The sequence below is a fragment of the Camponotus floridanus genome, unplaced genomic scaffold, assembly GCF_003227725.1.
Source record: "Camponotus floridanus strain SB8 unplaced genomic scaffold, Cflo_v7.5 scaffold20, whole genome shotgun sequence".
Taxonomy (NCBI): Eukaryota; Metazoa; Arthropoda; class Insecta; order Hymenoptera; family Formicidae; genus Camponotus; species Camponotus floridanus.
Window position 1 is genome coordinate 1299723 of NW_020229326.1, and position 17015 is coordinate 1316737.

The 17015-nt window shown below is 44.6% G+C and overlaps 1 protein-coding gene across 1 annotated transcript in view; it reads right to left on the reverse strand.

The window, feature by feature from the left end:
- Positions 1-2022: 2022 nt before the first annotated feature.
- Positions 2023-17015, reverse strand: part of LOC105252723 (iroquois-class homeodomain protein IRX-6) — a 30536-nt gene continuing 15543 nt past the window's right edge. The window contains exons 3-5 of the mRNA XM_025408284.1: positions 15443-15555; positions 4395-4699; positions 2023-4159 (exon numbers count right to left, since the gene is read on the reverse strand). Coding sequence (XP_025264069.1) covers positions 3201-4159; positions 4395-4699; positions 15443-15555 — 1377 coding nt within the window. The 3' untranslated portion in view covers positions 2023-3200. The remainder of the gene's footprint in view (positions 4160-4394; positions 4700-15442; positions 15556-17015) is intronic.

The window sequence follows — 17015 nt, forward strand, 5'->3', positions numbered from 1 at the left end:
GCTTTAGCAGCCCCCGTCGATGTTTCAACTTTATCGCGACCGAAGTATGATTTTACGAGAAGCCGCTGGGCTAAATATGCCCGCGTCGTAAAATTAACGGCGTTTCCATAAAGGAATCCAGTGCTCGCGTTAAAACTCGATAAAAGCCAATAAAGCATCGCGCAACCGAGCGCAGTTTAGTCGAGTTTATCGTCGTCTATTTCTCCTCTTCGAGTAAGCGCGACGGGCTACCATTTGCGGTGTCTTTCTTCCCGGGATAAGACGTTCGCTGCTGCAGGAGCCGTTCAAAAATCCTCGTGCAAAAAGAATCCGAAAAATCTCGCGACCGCCCAAGTACCAGCATCCCCTCGCGGTAAGACTACTTAATTTTTATTAACCGTGACAACGTTGAAAGAGTCGCGCGCAAAAAATGTAAAGTTTCGCCCGTGAAATTATACGCGAATCGAGAAAGAAGGGAAAGAGCGCCTACATAAAGGAATGCACGAATTATTCGTGGCGAGGTACAACCGTTGATTTATGCACGATCGCGAACTATACACTTTACCTACGGTCTTTTGAATATTGATACATTTTCCTCTTTCTCTCTCCACTTTGTTTTACACAGGAACGATAAAATTGCCGCAAAAATTGATAAAATCGAAATAAAATCTAGTAACTGTAGTACGTATGTCTGTGATGGGCGATAATCCAATGTTTCTTGAGCATTAAGAGCTCGTACTAAGGGGAGAACGAAAGTCATCAATTCGTTCTTATTACTCCATGGAAACCTTATAATACTGAAAATGACCGTATAACATTCGTGCACGTTTGCGGAATAAAGTAGCCGGTTATTGTTTTTCTTTCTCTGTCTCTGCGAAATATATCATACAATAGTCTTGTCGTCCTTAGCGACATGATCATTTTAGAACTGGACCGCTATGCTGGTAATAGGTTCGATTTATCTGCAATGGAAACTTACAGAGTTTTATCTTCATAACATTGCCTCTTACGAACTGACATTTTTTTTATCCATCGATATCTTTATAGTAACATAAAAAACATTTTATATCATGCGATTTAATTGTTATTCAGAGGATTCGCAACGCGTAGCGGAGCAACTCACCGATTCTAAAGCGTAAAATTTTTCATTATCGAGATAACATGTTATTAGCCAACCGTTGTAATTCCTCGTCTGCTAAATTTTAAAAATTACGTGTTTTACGATTTGTTTTTTTTTTTTTATTTTATATTATATAAACTGAGAAAAATGTTGCAGAATAAACAACTCATTTCTCTCGTTCGCAGTTTAACGTCAAACGTATTCCCGAAAACACCTTGTCACTGGCGTTTCCCTATTATTTGTAACAATTTCTCTTCGTTCTTAGTCTTCCCAGCGATCTTTCAAAGACACCGTGTCTTTCGGATCACCGGCCGATGCTTAGAATGCGAAGGGATACCGGTGGCCGCATAACTCTGATGGACCTAGCAGGGGGAACGCCCGCCCCCCCTCAGTAACCCTTTGAAGGTTTATGCCGATTCAGAAACGAGTTGATTCATGAAGACGGCGTGGACCTCCTCGGGATCCGCGACTCGATTCGCAAGCTCAGGCCGTAGCGGGTGGTCCCGCAAGTTGATTTCTTGTTTCCTCTACCGCAAACCGCGAACGTCGGAGAAAAGCGGAGAAAGAAAGAAAGGTAGAGAGACGGCGTTCTCCCTGCTGTCCGCATAGCTACAGCGATTGTCGATTTAAATGTTTACTAATAACCAGGCTTGTCCAGCAACCACCCAGAAGTCGGTCGCTTTGCATTTTTATAAGTACATCCCGGCCCGGTTCCGAGAATGAGAACGTTTCATATTCATTCGCCGGATCTGAAGGGACGATCCCCTACGTCGATTAGAGGCTGCGCCACGTGCGCGTATTGTCTCTGCTGAATCGCGCACGATGCACGATTGTGGTGTCTCCTGAAAGAAGCGATTCTTCGTGAAAAGGAAGAAGAAGTTGAAATTGCGATCGACGAGGGGGGGGGGGGCGGAAATAATAACTCGTTTGCTTTCCGTAATGATTCGTTTATTGCGAAAGGAGACACAGTGCCGTGCGGCATCAGCGAGTTCGCGCGAAATTTTGGACACGAATGACTAAAAGGTGATGGCGATCGTTCACTCTCGACGTGACATGACATGATATGTTGCAAGCCGTTGGTGTCCTTCGTACACAACTTGAAGAATGTTTCCCTTTATTACGCAACGGCGATAGGCGGGACGACGCGACGGAATCATTGTACACGTTCGCAGTAGATTGCGAGCGAATCGACGAAAGCGCGTCGGTTCCGATCGCGATTACCTGCGACAAAATGATCACGAGCCAATAATTTTTACAGCGCAATAAATAAGAGAGGGGAGGATATACACTTATACAAGAGGGGAGGATTCGAGAATCGTATTTCGAGAACCGTATTTCGAGAACCTACGCGCGTCCCTCGCAATCTGTCGCCGCGACTAACGATCCATACCTCGTCATGCTCGACAACCTGAGTCGACGTGTGAATCGATAATATTATAAACATTGCAATAACAATAATAATAATCGTAATAATCATAATAATCATAATAATCGTCATTAATATGAATTATGATCTCAGGTATGCTAGTAATATTGTATCTACTCTACATACAGTACATACACTGGCCGGACGATTTCTCTACTGGGCCTCTTCCTACTATTTACAAACGCATAAATAATATTAATTATTAATTATTAATTAATTATTAAAGATGTACGATAATAATATAAATTATTATCCTATATCTTTATATATATTTATAGCATTCGTATATGTATAATAGTGTACTGTCGAGTCGACGTTAGCTGTGGTTATACCGCGGGTTAGAGCCACTATGGGAAGTCGGTATATACTACGAGTTTCCGTCTTTATTCGGAGCAATTAGGTATAGAAAATAAACCTCAAGATTGGACGATCCGGAAGGGGAGGGATAAAAAAGGAAATATCGCGACGAATATCGAAAATGAGAAAGAGAACGAAGACTAGGAACGAGAAGCGGGTTGAGGGGCAGTATATCTCATCATCTCTCGTTTTACTGTACACTAATTACAAGATTGTAGTCTCTGATTATTGTCAGCCACACCACACGAAACGCCCGTCGATGCACAGCGCGCGCGCGCGCGAAACGTCTTTCCTTCAACGATCGGTCGCATCTTCGAGTCACACTCGTCCGGGAGATTTGAGTTCCTGAGTCGCGGGAAGACCGCCGGCCGCCGGATGGGGCGACTGATCGGATCCGACCGACGACGCCGTTGACGACGACGACGGTGACAGTCCGGAGGACGCGGTGGTTAGCAAAACGGCCGATCCACCGGCAACGGCACCGCTGCCGCTCCCCGCGCCGCTGGCCCCGTTGATCGAAAAAGGCTTTACGTTCCCGGCAACGGAGATGGACGAAGACGAAGACGTCAGTATGCTCGGCGCCGTGGACGGTGGCGGTATCACGCCGCCCAGTCCACCCAGAGTCCTCGAGTACGTCTCCAGTAGGGATATGTCGCCGGAGCCAAGATGAGACGCGCTGTATAGGTTCCTGTAGAAGTCGGGATGCGGTCTTACGAACTGCGTGCCCGGATGTATCGCCGGGTGTAAGGGATGATGAGGCGGTAGTCGGCTGGCCAGGGGACTGACGAGCTTGCCTCCCGCGCCACCGCCACCGCCGCCGCCTCCGCCTCCCGTTCCGCCGTAAGGTGACGCGAGACCCGTTATCGTGACCGGGTTCGAGTTTTGCTGATCGCCGTCCTTGCTCGCCATGTCCGCCAACGACCAGATCCGCGGCTTCGTCGTCACCGCGCTGGCTGTGGATGACGCGCTGGTGCTCGGCGGGAGATGGTGGTGCTGGCTTCCCGGCGACGTGCTCTCCGGCGATGGATGACGTAACAGCCGACCGTGGCTCGGCGCGAGATACGCCGGATGTTGCAGCTGCAGCGGATGCCTCGGCTCCCTCTGGTCGTACAGGCACTCCGGACTGTCCGGCCCGCTATCCGCACGCGACTCGCTCCACTCGCTCTCGGCTCTACCCTGAACGCCGGCCGAGCCGCCGCTGCCGCCGTGCAAAAGATCCATACGATGCGCCGGTCGTTCCCCGTCCTCGCTGGAACCTGTACCCGAGTCTTTCGAATCTGGACCGAGAAGAAGATGATCGAGCTTCGTGATTCGGGTTAATATACGGTTCTCCGAATCTTCGCTCTCTTTTAAACAATTTTGCCCAAATTTACCTAACGATTTTTAAGCGAGAAAGATATATTGGGGAATGTAATGCCCCAATTATCGATGCGATTAACGCAATGAAGATGACTGACTGATTGGCAACGTAATTTAAAAGAAGCAGATTATTCAACGAGAAGCAGAACTTACCTAATCGATCTTTCTCGTCGACACTCTTTCTCCCACTGTCGTCGTCTTCGTTATTGTTATCTTCGTCCTCGACACGATTCCTCGGTTCCCACGTCATTTTATTTTCCTTTTTCAAGCGCCTTCGCGCATTCGCAAACCACGTCGACACTTGCGTCAGTGTCATTTTCGTAATGATAGCCAACATGATCTTTTCGCCTTTCGTAGGGTACGGATTCTTCTTGTGTTCGTTTAGCCATGCCTTCAACGTACTCGTCGTTTCTCGTGTCGCGTTTTTTCGCCTCGCGCCGTTCAGATCCATGCCATAACTACAACAAATCCAAGTAAACAAATATTACATGTAAAATAATCCCCCACACAAGGACCAAGATATTCTCTCTCCCGCATAGAAGGCGAAAATGTTTATTATTTTAAATATATTAAGGTGAAAAAATAAAGAGTATAGAAAAATAGAAAATTTGCAAATAAAGAATTTTTTATCTATTCTCAATAATAATTTATGTCGTCGGAGCAGATGCAAAACTGCAAGCTACATCGTCCATTATTTATCTTATAACTGGTCTGGTAGGATCGGGAAAGGTGTTCCACTGACAGACTAGTCGTGTGAGAATTAAATTCTACGCCCAAGACGCATCTTCGTCGATCGAAGGATTCGCGTGACCCAGATAGGCGCGAATACTTTATATCGGAGCGAAAATAAACGAGACATCGTCAAAAAAAACTAGAGGGGAAAAGGGCTGCTGTTGCTGGCAGAACTTCGCGTCGGAAAACTTATCCCATCGTGAGGCTCGTTATGTCTTCCCCAGCGTCGAATATAAAAGTCCGAGTCCTGCTCGGTTTGAGGAGCGATATAAACGGGTAGGTAGCTACTACTTTTACCCCGAGAGCAGATCTCTATCTAACGGTTTAAGCTCCTTCCTTCCATCTCTTGGCCAGAGGAATGGAGCGGAAGGCGAGTAGGCGAGGAACGAGGAGAAAGGAAAGAAGAAGAGGAGACAGGCGGGCCTCCTCTTTGCCTTCCGCCTCGCTCCGTCGGACCGGAGCGACCGACCCTCTGGGATCCCATTACTAAAAGACTAACCCTTATCAAAGATTAAACTTTGGTATAACTGCTGAATCGACGGGATCGAAATTAAATTTTCCACCACCGAGGCGACCGGCTAGGATACCTCTCTTCTCTTCTTTCCATTCTCCCTGACCCTCTTCTCTTCGTAGACTTTTGTTTTCTTTTTTTATTCGTCTCTCGGTCCTTCTCTTCGCGTGTACAATCCGGGCGAGATGTCGCGACTCGATCCGAAGCTTCCAGCTTGGATATCCAGAGAGAGATTTATCGACGAAATCGTCGATTGAATCGAAACAGTTTTCTTAATGGCATGCAACATCAACATGATGCATGATTGCGGACGTCACTGAATTCTATTGCAAACGTAAACGAGGTCGATAGAATTGATATTAACGCTTCTCATTAAGAATTATAATTACAGCATATTAATATATGTAAAAATGTATGCAAGCGATAATGAATTAATCGATCGCTTTTGAAATATCTACGGCGCAAAATACTTGTAAAAACACCACAGAAATTTCGATGAGAAAAATTTCCTTTATAAAAATAGTAGATGACGTGTGCACCGAAGGACGAGATATCGTTGATTCGAATCTCCAACCGGCATCTTCGCCTTCTGGGCCCCGTCACGGCGCGTTGCCATTATTGAGCTTTATTTTCGCCCTCGCACCCCGTATCCGACGACGAGGAGGATGAGGGCGAAGGGAAGGACGTGTATGGACGCGCGACTGACGTCCCTGGTGTTGCGTGGCGTCGGGTAGGTAGGTAGGTAGGTAGATAGGTAGGTTAGACAGGGATGGCGAAGTATGGCGGCGGGAGAGATGGGAAATTAATAAAACTGTCACTTATCTACCCTTCTCCCCCAGGCAGGCCTACACGCGGCATTTCTCGCTCCTCTATCTTCGTTCTCACCCTCTGCCGCTGGCAACCGTCCCCGTTTGCTATCATTCTCTTATCTCTCTTTCTCTCTCTCTCTCTCTCTCTCTCTCTCTCTCTCTGTCTCTCCTTCGTCTCCTTTCCCGCTTCTATTTGTCTCGCTCCGATTCCGGACGCCCCGCACGCGGGATTTGAAACAGCTGAAACGAAGCGCTAAACATTTCAATTTGGCATCAGGCGCTTCCACGCTACGCGCGGACGTTGATACACATCTCTTTGTCTCCTCTTCGTCCTCCAAACTAATCTCTCCTCTGCTCTTGTGCGTTTTCCTCGTCCTATCCGCCGCGACACCGAGAGAGGGAAAGAGAGAGAGAGGAAACGGTGACGGTGAAGACAGGTTCAAATGAGAGCAGAACGAGGCGAAGGGAAACGGAGGGAGGGTTGCGCGAGATGGACCGACATCGATGGAAAGCGGGGACAGGAAAAGTGAGAAGGAAGAAGATAGAAAAGAGCCAAGAGCACCGGAGAAGGTCGGCGGCAGCGGGGACGGCTTAACCCCCCCTCCCCCTGGTCTGTTTGCGAGGAGCAAATGGCGTTCTGCAGTTATTTTAAAATTCAGCCGGTAGCAGGGGGCGCGGATCGGATTAAAAAATCAGAGTGGAAGCTTGTTTCTCATGATAACAGCCAGCCGCCCCGAGAGCGGCAACTGCTACCGCTCCGCCGCTGCTGCTTTCTCCCGATTCTGCACCTCCCTGCCACCTTCGCCGTCTCTCTATCTCTCTGTTTCCTCCATCCACGTTCCGAGCATTCTGTATTTTCCGTCTCTTTTCTAAGCTCACGCGATTCCACTCTCCCCGTCTCTCTCTTTCTCCATCCTCATCCCGCGCTCGCTGCGATTCTCTCAATCTATCAGCCGCTACCTTCGTTGCCGACCATCACTATCGCCATCAACCGCTTTAAATATAACAGCTATATATGTATATATATATATATATATATATATATATATATATATATATATATATGAATATATGTGAATGCTGTGTGTGCATTTGTTGGAGATATGAATATATATGCAAATGCATGTAGGTGTACGTTGATACATATTCGTGACATAACGGATCCTCTCCGCCTACCTCCCATCCTCTCCAATTGATAGCATCAAGTACTTGTTACCATGGTGATTGCTAATCGGGTCGCGCCTCGTATTCTACCCTACGCCATTTCCAACTTGTAATATTGTTTGCTCTTTTTTTTGCGGAAAATACTGGATTTGATATTTCATAACTTTTAATGACAGGACCATTTCGCTCCCATCTACTCGTATTTGTAGACCGCGTATCAAAGTTTTGCCACGAGCATCTTATAAAAGTCTGTGTTATTATTACACGAAGACAAATCTTTAACGACACGTACCTTTGACATTGTCAGTTCCAATCATTTTAGCACGTAACACATCTCGAAGATATTTCTGATAAATGATGCAACTTTTTTTTATTCGTTCTATAGTAAGTGTATTTTTATATTCTTTACACAAGAAGTCAATTAAAGAAGAGAAACCGAGAATAATCGTGCCTTCATATATCGTAATGATACTCATTAATTAACATCCAGAAAACGAAAATGTTAAAGATACATAATACTTATTAATAAGTGCGTGAATCGGCAAGATTATCAATTAGCAGATTATCATCCTTCACAGTTATTCAACACGTTTACCATTGGTTAAGAAATATAAGAACGTATTGATCAGGCGAATGTAAAGCAAATTTGAATACAAACGCGTAACGACGCGTATATATTATCATTAAATGTCCGTCCTACAATGTTTCAAGCATGCTAACGCAACGTGTGTACGAGGTGCTGTGTGAATTAATGCCGCGAGGCAATCTGATTAATGCAAGTCGTAAAGGTATTATCGCCGATTCGCTCACAACACATTTTTACTGGCGTAAACTGCATTAACTCTGTCAACATAAACTCTTCTGCTAAATGATTATCATTTTCGTCTTTCTTTCTTTCTCTCTCTCTCTTTTCTTCTCTTATGAATGCGCTCAAAACATTAACATACGTACCGATTATCGTTCGCGACATTCTCCAGATATAAGAAATGTCATATAATTATTTATGTTCCGATTACAAATTCGTGTAAGACAATTTGCATATCCCAGACCGATCGTGTTACAACGCGAAGGCTACTACTATTTTCGATTTTTCCGCGCGACTTATCCATCAAACCGAACGACTATGCATCGCGGCTGACAACCTCGACACAGGATGAACCCCTCGCTATCGCGAATATATATTTCTCGTAGATAAAACAACCGGTTTCCAGGTATATTCAGGACGAAGTTTGAGGTCCAAATTGCGCTTTCGCAACGGGCTCTCGAGTCGACCATTAAAAGCCGGCCATTTCTTTCGTCCTTTTCCCGTCGACCGGTTACCGTAAACGCGTCCATCAAGATGTAGCCTACAAAGAGGGTGGAAACCAGGGGTGACCAAGGGCAGTCCACCTCGAGGCAGGTGTGCGGTCGACACGACTCCGCCCCTCGTCACCAGTCGTAACTAGGGATGATATCTACTAACTCTCCATCCTGTTCTCTCTCTCTTTTTCTCTTTCTCTTTGTACAACTTATTCGACGTTCCTTTTCAGCAGGTATGGTCGTCGTGCCTTATGTTTTATCAGACGCGTTGCCGTGGCCATTTCGGTGTGGTAGACGCCATCTTTCCGCGGGTCTCATGCACACGCACGAGAGAGGGTTGCGCGCATCTTTCCATCCAGTTTGTCCCGCAGTCTGGCCGCACAGCCTGCGCACCATCGTCGCACCACTACCTCCACCACCATCTCTGTTTCTCGTTCGTGGCCGCGCTTGAGTTTAATCAGCCGCGAAGCCGCGGCTAGACTAGTTTGCGGTTCCCTTTGATCCATCCGTTTTCCGTAACAATGACCTTGCGTGCTCTTCTCGTGAGGCAGGTTGAAAACACGAGACCGAGGTTCGGTCAGGCAGAAAAATAGCCGATGTTACAGTCAAGACATTACATCGGTGGATAAGTTTGTCTTATTTAGAAAAGTGTAAGAAGCTTTCGTTTACAAAACTTTACGCGATTCATTATTCTTTATTCTTTATTAAACCGAGTCCTAGCGTGATCTAGATTGCATCGAGAAGCCGGGCTTACTGTTGGAAACTAATATACGCGAAATTTCGAGGTAAAAGTTTTTCGGACAACGATGAAAAACTTTTCGTAAGTTCCACGGCTTCAACGGCGTGTAGTTTCCGCGGATGCTCGTAAATCAACCACACGAGGTAGAGAAAAAGACGGGACTCGCGAGAGGAGAGAATTTGTTCGCGAGGGTGGGCCAATTCAACGACTCGGCAACGCGCTTTATACATCGGAGCGCGTATAAATATTTGCGTTGATTAGAGAACAGCGAGAGATACGAAAGCGAAGAGACGAGAGCGAGAACGAGCGTGTGGAACGAGAGAGCCGCTTATTAGCGTCGAGTTACCGCGGCAAGAGAGACGGAAGACACGGTTCTCACTCGCGTAGTTTACACGACGTCCAAGTCCAAGTGTATGTGTACCCAATGTCATCACGTTAAGCTCTTAGAAGCGCTTAGAAGCGCGTCTCCTCGCTTCGCGCTCCCCGCTCGGGAGGAGGGAGTTTTGTCACCGCGCCGTGACACTCGGTTGTTCCGCATCCAACTTTATTACCAGTTGGTCGCGGCGTGACAGATCGATCGTAAACTTGGCCGGATATGTGTGCGAGCGTGCGTCTCACCGGAGGAGAGACTCCTCTCTCTCTCTCTCCGCCCGCGCGTCGTGTACGTGTGTGTATGTACACGTGTCGCGACGCGGCTCGCCACGTACAGAGTTTATACAATTTCTCTCTCTCTCTTTCCCTCTCTTTCTCTCTCTTTGCCCATCTGTTTGTCTCTCTCTCCTCCCGGCGAATATCACGAGTTTATACAAAATGATACACGGTGCACTACTATGTCATACGATCGCTTAAATCCGTCCGTGAACGTACTCCGACTCGGTCGTCTGCGATTAAAGCCACGCTGAATTATCGCTTAGTCGTGATTATATTATTACTCTCTTCGCTCTTCTCCCGACCGTTATCGTTGAACCCACCGAAATTTATTGAACCACGCTTCCTATGCCTCGCACAGAGATACGCGACTGAGAGAAATGGATCGGCGATCGTTATTAATTAATCTGTGCATTTATTTTCCTGTTTGTTAAATTATGCGCCTTGCACTGCGCGTTAACAGAAGGAGAGAATGCGAGTTTTTTATAGAAAGCTTAATAAAGAGAAATGTGTCTCGATGGACCGTGAGTTTAACCCTTAGATTGCCGTGCCAAATTTTGGTACATCGCATGGAGAGATATTATTGTGCCCGAAATAAAATTTAAAATGCAAATATGTACACTTTAATATTACTATTTCTTAAATATTAATAGTTATGAAATTTATTCACATTTCGCAACGTTAAATCTTTGCTTATTTAATTTCTAATTAATCAAAAATAATGTAAAACATAAAATTGGCAAAATGTTGCTATAATGATTTAATAAGTAAATTTATTGTTTGTATAATTTGTATAAATTGTTATTTTGATAAATGTGTGTGAATCGACGAATAATTTTTTTTACATAATTTATTATCTTTCTTATGTTGCTCGAAAGATTTAATGTACACGTATACGTGTGTAATACGGCGGTATATCCCACGAAACTTTAATAAAGTGTTGCGGAACATTTTCCCGTGATGACGGAAAAATACTACTTGATTTAATCGATAAAAGGATTGTTATGAAATGACGTCATTCACACAAATTTATTTCAATGAAAGAATTCGAAAACCGTTCGAATACTAGTATCCCGCGCGTCAATTTAAGGCTCGACATGTAAGAAATGTTTTTCGCAGAGAATAATATGTGGAATAATTTATCGCACACATTAAACTTTTTCATCTACACGCCGACATTTTTTTCTACTCGATATTCCCGAATCTATTAATCGAGACACAGATTCTTATGAATTATTCACTCGATCTGGTCGAAATATCCCGTCGTATCAACAGTCTCGCGTTAAATAGACCCCCGACATTTTTGTCTAAAATTGACAGTTGAACAAAAACTGGTAACCTTTCGTTCTCTGCTTGCAACAACGCGTTATTCACAACCACGTGTTTAACTGTAGACGACCGAGGGTCCAGGATATCGACGGGAAGAGGGGCGCGGCCGAGTCATTAAATCCTGGCTCGCGCGTATAACCCGGGCAGGACTAATCTACGTCCATTAAGCCTAATGGGAAAAGAACGGCGTGCATTCCGCGGGCCGCCTGTCAGGCGGTTCGACGAATCGCTGTCATCTGCATGTTGTCTGCAAGGAGCGCGCGCGCGCGTTCCCTTCGACGAAAAACGAGCGTCACACTGACTTTTCCGCCCGATACGTCCCCTCAACCCTTACCGGCCGAGCAAAAACCATCCCCCCTGGGACCGAAACCGGGTCATTAAACGGCCGTACATCATCCACGCGAGACGTATCTCACGGGCAGGGCGCCGAAGGGCGCGGGGCACCGGTCCCGCCTCGTCTCATTAGCCGCGAATATTTCGACTCCTATCGGGAGAGATACCCGCGTTTCAGGCTCTAATCTCCAAATAATCGCCAAACTTGCCTTTGTCTCAAAGATTATTCCATCCTCAATTTTTCTTTTAAGATTATCAATCTTTCTTCTCTCTCTTTCTGTTACCACAATAAGCAAAAGCGACTCTTTATCTTTAGAAACGCGTGTTACAGTCGATTTCGCGGCTCCTCAAAGAGTACCATCGATACCTGACTGATTCGTATTACCCGATTGAATTCGTTACATTAGGATGCACATGTCGTACGGAGATCCATCGAGAGATTCGAAGCGCGTGCCGACACATCACGGCGTGTCGTTGCACGAACACCGCACTTAATACGTAATACGTACGATCGGTTCGACGCGATGCCGGACATAGAAAGTCCCCTGTACAACAGGAGAAGAGGCCCCGCGCGATAACGTCGCCTTCTTATTGTTTACCCTATATGTCTCCGGAAGTGGGGCCAATCCGCCGGAAAGACGGGACCGTTAACCCGCACGCTCCCGAGACCTCGCGGCCGTGCATGCCAACGCTGCATTATTGGCTTTTTGTATGCTCATGTTAAGTGGTCGTCGCGCACGCTCGTGCATAATGCCGCGATCCTTTGCACCTCCGGGTTCCGATTCGAGCGACAGTTTCGGGCCCGGTGTGTTACCGAGATTCTCCGTCGCGAATACGTATTCCCTCGCGCGATATTCATTCGCGAGATTTACAATTGTTTTGCGACTTTAGTATTAAGATTCATTTTAAGAGTTGAGTAATCGACTCTTGCAATCTTTTTTTTTTGTAATAAAATGAAAATGAAAGTTGCAGATATCGTTATAATTAATAATAGCGAATTAAAAAGAAGGAGAAAATTAATTACACATGTTAAAAATACACGCTGTACGTATTCGACGAACATGCGTAATAATTCCTTGCTCGCTTTTAAGCTTGATATAAAATGCAGAGAAACAGAGAGAGAGAGAGAGAGAGAGAGAGAGAAAAAGAGAGGCGGGGAAGGAAGAGAGAGAGTTGTGCGTGACAAGAAGTTATGAGGAAAGAAAACCCCGGTGTACTAACTAGTACAAGATGGTGAAACGTAAAATGCACGGAAAGATTACAGGTAAAATATAGAAATAAAAAATACCGATTAAAATTAAAAATTAATTTTCATTTTTTCGCGAGAATAGGAATTTGAACAACATTTCATTCATTTAACAAGAAGATACATCGACGACAAATGATGACTCTCGAATGATGACATACTATTTTTTTAGTATTAATCTATCTTTTTTGCATAGATATCGCACATTGATAAAAGTAAAACTTTTTCGCTTTTACACGCTTACAAGTCGATAAACGCATTTATATATTCGCGAATCGAGAAAAAACCTTTATCATGCGTATTCATTTACTTCGAATGCTACAGAAATGCGAGAATGACATGTGTGTCCGCACAAAACATTCCGAAAAGAACTTTTGGCAGTAGCCAAAATAAGCGCGTGATTCCGTGAAAAATTAATTTATTCGAACGTAAAAAGGATAATTACACCTAGAAAAACATTCGGAACGTTTCGCTCGATAAGAAGCACAGGTATGAAATTTTCCTTCCAATCGCTCTCGATCTGACTAGCGCAGGTGCGCGATCACTTTACGGTTAATAGCGCGTAGAACTCGCGCGTGTATGCGTTTCCGGTGCGACGTGGGTTCGCGAATCCGGCGCGGTAGGTCCCCGCAAAGAGAGGCCCTCGATCTCCCAGCCGCGACTAGAGCGAATGGATGCTAAGCAAGCTGTATTACCCGATCGCTTCCTTGCATACAAAGCAACCATCACCGGAAGTGCGTCACGCACGACGGTATATAGATTCCACGCGTAGACCGCTGTTGTCAACCCGGCTCGTCGCTTCGCCTTTAGAGGATCACGGTCCCTCATCAATATGTGTACGCTTGTTATATATATTTATTTTTCCGGGGCAACCAAACGCAATCGCACATGTTGGCAAAAATTTATCAAGTGCCTCGATCGACGGCATTGACGTAAAGAGCGCTGCGAATTGAATCTTTATTAAGCTTGTTGTTATGACACGCGTCGCGTTTCGTCGTTAGATATTAATGTGAGACATAAACACTACAAGAGCGACGTCAAATTTTCTCAGAGTCTATCGACGAAACCATTCCTTTCCCTCGATATGGAGTTTTATCAGTCGATTGCATTTATCATGGCAACTGCACTATGAGCAATATCTCAAGAACACGTTCAAAAGCTAGCTTAATATATTATTTACTAGTAATTAGTAATTTATTTATAAATATTTTAACAACAAAAGACATTTAATTAATTTATTTAATTTATAAGATATTTATTTAAGACATATAATTAATTCATTTAATTAATGAGATATTTATTTAATAATTTATAATCATGGAGATATGCTGAACAGTCCATCGGGAGGACTCGAGGTTTATAGAGATGAGACACAAAAAATTGAAAAATTTTCCATCAAAAATCGCCCGTGTATAATTGGCGTAAGCGGACGAAAATCGAAAAGGCGGATTAATTGATCGATATATCGGTTCTGTTCGTAATTGATTTCACTCGGATTCTCCGAATTTTAATCTTCGTCGCAGTGTCCGATCGTATTTATCAAACGAGACCTTTCACCGGTCGCGTCACCGTGACACATGTCGCGACCGATTCCGAGCGCACGCGAGGAAAAAGTGCCGTGGCGACAGTCCCGGGTCAGTTGAGCGCTAATTTATTGGAATGTTTATGTGTTTCTCTCGCCGCCTTATCTCTCCGTGCACAGAGAGTGTATATCGTAAAGGAGGAGAAGGAAGAGAGGGCGCGTATAAACCTGATCACGTCTCTTGCTCGCGATGGAAAAACGCATTAAAACGCGTCGACGTTGAAAATATGCATACACGCAGCGCGTTACGGAGATTACGGGGTTAATTAAGATTTGTTCTCGTCCAAACGATCTCGTAAGCTATCGCGAGAAACACTCCGCGAGTATTCCATTTGTAAAACACTGTTTCGTCGACGTTAAAACAGTAATCGCGTCGCGTCTACTCTGCATAAGGTTTCAACGCCGAGGAGATAAATAAAATTATGAGCACGCCACCTTCTTCGTATCTTCCGCGAGGATCTTTCGTAGAATTTTTATCAACTTATTAAAGGCCACCCTCGCAAGGCGACGCGCGCCATGATTATTTCGCTCGAGCTGCTTTCACCCTTCTTGCGAATGGGCTCTCCCGAGATAGACTCGATATTGCGGGTTATAAGTCGATGGCTTACAGATAGCGTCAGTCTCTTTCGGCAATTATACAGTAAAAAAACAGTTTCAACGAAAGTAAAAAATTCTTGGCTTGTTTGCATCGAGATGCAATTCATCGCTTAATTAAATGGCCGCCCCTTATCACGCGCTAAACCTTCAACACTCGTAATTGGACGATGACAAATACATTAATTCGAAAAGTATGATTACTCGAGACTTACCCATTGAAGGGATAACTCGCGAAAGCAGCGTCGTAAGGATGATACACCGAAGGATAAGGCCATGCCGCCGCAGCTCCAGCGCCGAGATTTTCTTTGAGATCCAGACCAGCAGGCTGCAACAACGTAAACAAACGAATAAACATCTGAATATTCAATTTTGCGATCGTTCAATATCATGAATAAAAGTGGAATAAAAAACTGTAATTAGCGATCGATTAGCGGCATTGATGGTAACGCAAATAGCGCGCATACACACATACACACATGCCCGTTTTCATAATTACAATATACGTATCTAAATCGAAGGAGTCGGTCGGACATATCTGGCTCGATCGCAAAAAATAAGATAGATCGCTATCTCTTATAGCGTGATTCGCACGCTAATTTGTTACATGAACAAAATAATCATCGCGTATCAGATACTTGATGTCGAGAAGTGCAATTTTTTTATGCCGTTTAATTTTCTCAGAGTAATATACTTTTTTGTATGCAATATGAATGTAAATGATATCGATCGATTTTCGCGGCGCAATCGCGGATTTATTCCGGCATCGGGGAGAGTTTCTACGTGTCCGCGTTCACCGATCATTATAATTATCGCGATTTTAAAATGAAATCGCGCAGAATGCGGTTAATTGCCCGAGAGAGATCCATTTTTAGGAACGTCGCAATTAGTCCATAACATCGCAGCTCAGTTCGATCTTTCGATTGGATCGACCGCGATGATGAAAGAATAGCCGAGCGCTGATAATAATAATTAGGATCGATGTGTGTGGCTCTCTGTTGTTTGCTTCTGTAACCTCGCGACCTCGATTATACGACAAAAGATGGTCGCTATTAAATTTCTGCCATAATTCATCTAGCGGTGGTATAGATTCATAAAGGGCTCACTGTTTTTCTCTCTTTCTCTTTTATGTAATTACAGACACTTATCATACAAACAATAATATTTTAATTATATTTATACTAATCTTCATTGATATGAGACGACCGAAAGATAAATGAATAAATGAGAGATCTTTATGCGCAGTAACGTATGATGATCTTTGAAAAATCGGCCATGACAGGAATTAAACGAACTCACGATCTTCAGAATCTCACGATCGAAATAATTACCACAAACGGAAGCAATCATTTTCGCTAAAAAGTGATACTCGATAGCTTTATGCAGAGGAGGTTATCATGAACGCTACCTCTATGAAACTCGCGACCTGTACGATCTGCTGCCTCGTTACGAGCAGACAATACACTATACATTCGCCCCTTGTCCTTGGTCCACAATCTTGCCTTAAGTGACGGAGTCGTAAGAAATTAATCAACCACAGTTTAATGTGAGAAGAATAATTAAATACGATTGGTTAGTTTCTTACGACTCCGTCAGTTAAAACAAGATTGTGGACCAAAGGTTAAGTTGGATTATAAAGAGCGACGAGCAACACACGACAGTCTTAGGGCAGGAACGAATCTATAAATTCGCCGCTATTTTCTTCCGCGTGTGACACTTGTTCTGGGTTCCGCATCGACATCGCGAATCAACGAGAAGCGAGGCGAAAGTCGATCGGCAAGTCGCTTT